At 45.5% G+C, this 5,081-nt stretch overlaps 1 protein-coding gene across 1 annotated transcript in view; it reads left to right on the forward strand.

Annotated features, from left to right (window-relative positions):
• The window catches only part of SLCO4C1 (solute carrier organic anion transporter family member 4C1), a 61,074-nt gene that overhangs the window by 23,575 nt on the left and 32,418 nt on the right, over nucleotides 1-5,081 (forward strand). The window contains exon 3 of the mRNA XM_025203266.1: nucleotides 1,577-1,771. Within this exon, the coding sequence (XP_025059051.1) occupies nucleotides 1,577-1,771 (195 nt within the window). The remainder of the gene's footprint in view (nucleotides 1-1,576; nucleotides 1,772-5,081) is intronic.

Raw genomic sequence — 5,081 nt, forward strand, 5'->3', positions numbered from 1 at the left:
GGTTATAGGAATACTGCTAGTTCCAGTGATTCAGGTTTGTATTTTTTTTTCCCCTAAAAAAAATTAAAATAAAAAAATCGGCATGCTCTTCCTCTAAATCTGGAAAAAACAGTTAGGTGGCCAAATTCTCTCTTCTCTAGAGACGTAAGTACTTGAGAGAATGTGCCGGATACCTAACCTCAGAGACAGGATTTGCAGTGCAGGGGGACTAGAGCCACATGTGTAGACCATTCAATAGAAGTGAGTTGGAACTATGGGGCTTATTCAGTGCTGCTCCATGTTGGCTATATGCTCTAATGCTTGTTTTTAAACTCTACACTTTTAAAAAGGACAAAAGATGGAGCCAGACTAGTGTTTAAAAAATTGTTTATTTTTTTTTAAAAGTCTAGTTTTTTGTATTTCCCTAAACACAAGACTAGTTCACAAGGTAACTTTGGTATATAGGGGCAATCAAAAGTTAGTTTTAAATACAGTTAATAGACCATATATCCCTGCTGGGGTAAAAGCATGGAAGGTAGCACCATTTTCTGTTTCCCAGTACTGCAATCAGGGCCATCCCTAGGGTACAACAAATTGGAGCCCCTGCAAGGCTGTTGGGCACCATGGCTCAGCTTGGGGGTGGAGGGGGGACCTGCCACAAGGGTGTCCCTGACCTGACCCAACCCAACCCAGCTTGCCCCCCACTTTGGCTGCCCTGTGCTGTAGACACCCCCTGGGGCAGGCTGCACCAGTGACAGCACTCTGTGCCTGGGCCAGGGTTGCTGCTTCTATCCTGCTCTGCAGCCCATGTTACCCAGCTCTCTCTTAAGGGGGCCCCACACAGGCTGAGCCTATTTGCCTCAGGCCCTGCCCCCCCGCCCCCCCTTGGGCCTCCACTGACTAAAGTAATGTAACATGTATGTTGTGTGACCTTAACTGAAAGTAGGTTAAAAAGGAAGCCATCTTGTAACTTCTAACAAGAGTTTCCTTGCATATATAGTATTCTTACAGCTACCCAATGTATCAGTTTTTATTGTACAGGCAGTCCTTGCATTTTTCAGGAACCAATTGTGTTGTGTTGTAAGTCCATTTCAATTTGCAACATTGCAACTTGGAACTGACTCTCTCTTCTCCCCCCCCCCCCCCCCCCCAAAGGAAACAATGTTATAAATAGGGGATTGGTTCCTAAACCAAGGCCCGATACCTAATTTTCCCCAAAAATAACCCAGAATGTTGTACTCTGTCAATTATAGATAAAATACATTAATGTAGCCATGTTACTTATGTTGTAAATAGCAATCGCATTGCTTTGGAAGGACTTCTTTGAGGTGACTTTGGACTTTTTGAAGGGTTCTTGGCTGGAGTCTTCTCAGGAGTCTTGGCTGCTTTCTGGAAATTGTCCCAGGAAGTTTGGACAGATGTTCTCCAGGGAGATAGGTGATGCAGTGAACTTGTTCGCTGGTGTGGCATTGCGTCAGATCAAGTGTTTGTGAAGTTGAAATGGGGTGTCAGTTTATAAATGTTGTAACTTGACTCGCTGTAAGTTGAAGACTACCTGTACTACATAAATGTGTGCATCTTTTTTTTTCTCTTCAAGAAACATGTCAAATATTGGGAACGAATGCTGCCAACCTCACTTGCAATGCTAGCACAAAGTCTTCACTCTCCAACTACCTCTATGTCTTCATCCTGGGACAGCTGCTACTAGGAGTAGGAGGAACTCCCTTGTATACTCTGGGAACAGCCTTCATTGATGATAGTGTCCCAAAACACAAATCTTCACTTTACATAGGTAAATCCTATATGGGTAACTTTTTTTTGTTTGTTTTTAAATTTAAAAACAAAGTTGGCAACTAATGCATGAAAGTCTGTTTGTAAATGTATTGACAATCTGCTGTTAAGTCTTCAAATCCGATCAGTCACTTTATTTAGATACCTGCAGGAGCTGCTCTAATAGGTGGCGCACAAATATTTAGCGCCTGACCATGTAGTCAGACTAACTTTTAACATCCTAGGCTGACTAACCTGGAACAAGGGTGGACTCCACAGTGCTTGGATACTTCATTTGATTAGCTCTTCATGTGCATTCATCCTTGTATTTTGTAAAATAGAAAGATAACCATGAATGCAAGATGACCCTCCAATAATTAGGTTCTATGTATGGAAAACTTTGTGAACTTGTTATAACTTTTCCAGGCATAGAACCTTTAATTACTGGAGGCTTGCCTGGAGTCTTCCTCTACTGTAGCAGTGGGAGGGAGATGAATCTGGGAGTGCTCAGGTGGTATCCCCTCACTCCTTACTGCTGGACCCTGCTCTCCCTGAGCACCTGTAAGTGAGGGACAAATTTTTATAACACCGACTTTGAAATAAGCATGCTGGTACCCATAGACTTGGTTTGTACAAAATTTTCTTAGTTTGAACTGCTGCTGGTTTTAGCCCAGGTACTCTCTAAACATATTTTAAGCAGTACTTATGTACTGACTTCATCTATGGTGTAAAACATGCAGTGATACTAATCCCAAACCAAAAGGCTCATGGCTTACAATGCAACTCATTGGGCTGGGCCCCAGCAGAACCCATGACATTTCAAGCTGTGGTGACCCCACAGTTCAGCATTACTCTGTGTAGGCTTGTACTTCAGATACCACCACTCTCCCTTGCTTCCCAATTAGAAGGAGGTAGTCTTGTCCTGAGCCCTGGGATCCTCCAAAACTGTATATGCAGATGAGGCACAGGACAACTTGGTTTGGCTTCCCCTCCATGGAATGTAGACCCACACTAATTGGGTGACTGGTTGGTGGAGGGGGGGTAACCAAAGGGATTTGGTTTGAGGCCCTGTCTGGTGAGGTTTGCTAGACGCTTAAAGCTGGTAAAGAAATAAAAACAAAAAAAACCTTTTTTTGGAAATGGGAAAAGAAGGGTACAGTTTGGCTACAGGAGCAAAGAAGTCAATGTGTGCAATGCTGTGGCTCACCGTGACTTTGGGGGGGACCTGTTGGTGCTGATGGGAATTGCACTCAGTGGGCACTACCATGCGTCTTGAGCAGCACCAACCTATCCTTGTGGTTTGCCTGATATGGGCTATGTTTCATAATTGTCCTCAGTGGCTGTATTTAATCAACTGCATACCTGGTTTCTGTGACTGAGTACATGCTGCTTTTTGTAGCAGTTTAATGATGGACAGTGTATACAGATGTAATAAAGGGGCTCTTCTCTGTGCTGGGGAGAACCTAACTTTGAATTTGAGTAAATGCCATATTGCCTTCAAATGACAACTAATCCACTTTGAACATGACTGGGGTTTTATATCTAGCTATGCTTGGCATCTACTCTACCTCCAAGATCTAGAAACTAATTCAGCAATTGATTCTCAGTGTACCTGTTAAATGTCTAATGTCTGGTTGTTCACTTCTAAAGAGTATTGCACTCAGCACTTTTGTATTAAGGTGAAATTCCTATGCAGGAATTGGTGAAACAAGCCTTTCTTACAGTCAGGATAAATAATTGCTTTAAACATACGTTTATCATACCTTCTCCTTTTTTTTCTCAAATCTTCTACATTGACATGTTGACCTATCCACTTTGTGAATTGCTCTTTTCTAAATGGTACAAGAAAGTCTACTGGTTAGACTTTCTAGTCTTATCTGCACTAGTATGACTAAAATGTTTACTTCTCCCCTCTAACTTTGTAGTGGCTCAAACAATTTTTTTGCAGTGTTCTTGACAACTTTTATCTTTGGTTTTGGCTCTATACCACATGTGCATGAGAAGAGGCACAACTTTTGGATTAGATCTCAATTGCACTGTAGTAGGGCATTGGTGTGCCTGCCACTCTTTCTAATGGTGTAGGGGCTCCCTGGGGGGTGTAGGGGCTGATTGCAGGCTCACCAGACTCAATGAAGGCCAGGCTGGGGCTAGATAAGCCCAGTGCCTGAGCCAGTTGGGGAGCCTAGCCCTGTGATCATGAGAAGACCTTGTTTTGTTTGTTTTTTTCTTTGCAGGAGGGATCCTGAGGGAATAAAGGATAGGGGAAGCAGAAAGAAAGAATATTACCTGGGGCAGAGAAGAAAGTTCAGAAAAGAGAAACAGGCAAAGGGCCTTTGTTTTACACTGATAATATTGTTTGAGTTGCGAGCCTTGAGTCCTGCTGGAGACCAGCTCAAGGCTTAGAGAATTCCCCAGCCCAGAAAAGGGGATTGAGCTGGTAGACATTATTCTCTTGCCCTCCTGAGAACTGAGCAGAGCACTGAGGGCCCCCAGCTCCAGAGCAAGACACATGGGCAGAAGCCCATTGTGCCCCCATGAGTCCCAGCACCCTCAAAGACTTGCCCCACCCCCTTAGCCTAGCCAGAGGTAAGCAGGGGCCTGTAGTGGGAGAGACTTAGCCCAGCTTCAGGGAGGCAGTTGAAAAGAGCAGAGAAGGGTCACACCCTCCCCGGCGCATACTTCACCTAGCCCCCCAGGGAGCCACGCAACTGGAGCCTTGTGAACAGAAAGCACAAATGGGCATGCTTCTAGGAGGCCTGGCATGTGACTTAGTGTGGGAGTTTGCACAAGAGGGGCCCAAGGACCTAGGCAGCAAGCCTCAAGGGAACAGTTGTCATGGTAGTGGCCAAATAATTACACCAGTAGTAGTGGGTGGGATAAGTCTTACCTAGGTTCCCCCCTGTGGCTGGATCCCTCCCCTCTGGTACTTCTGAGGTTTCCAACCAGACAAAACCCATGGTTCCAGCCTCTGTTCAGATGGAGCCCCTGGCTGTGGGGGCTGCCTGGCACAACTCCAAGCATTTGGGATAGGGAGCATTGCAACCTCCCTTTTGAGGTTTGCTTTGTATTGGAGTCTCAAATCCCAGATAGTGGAGCTCCAGAGCATGGTGCAGAGGCTGCATGCCAGCAGGGATGGCAAATAGGAGATTAGGTTCCTACTGCTAGGCTCTTCACCCCAGGAAAAAGAAGGAAGACCCTAGGCCACCTGCCAGGACCAGGGGGGTCAAGAGGCACTCCCATACTGTCCAGCCAGGGGTCTGGATGCAAGTTGTCTCCAGACCCAAGGCTCACTGTCCCAGGGTCACTACCCCCCCCCCCCGCCCCTTCCCTCA

Source organism: Alligator sinensis, unplaced genomic scaffold, assembly GCF_000455745.1.
Source record: "Alligator sinensis unplaced genomic scaffold, ASM45574v1 scaffold575_1, whole genome shotgun sequence".
NCBI lineage: Eukaryota > Metazoa > Chordata > Crocodylia > Alligatoridae > Alligator > Alligator sinensis.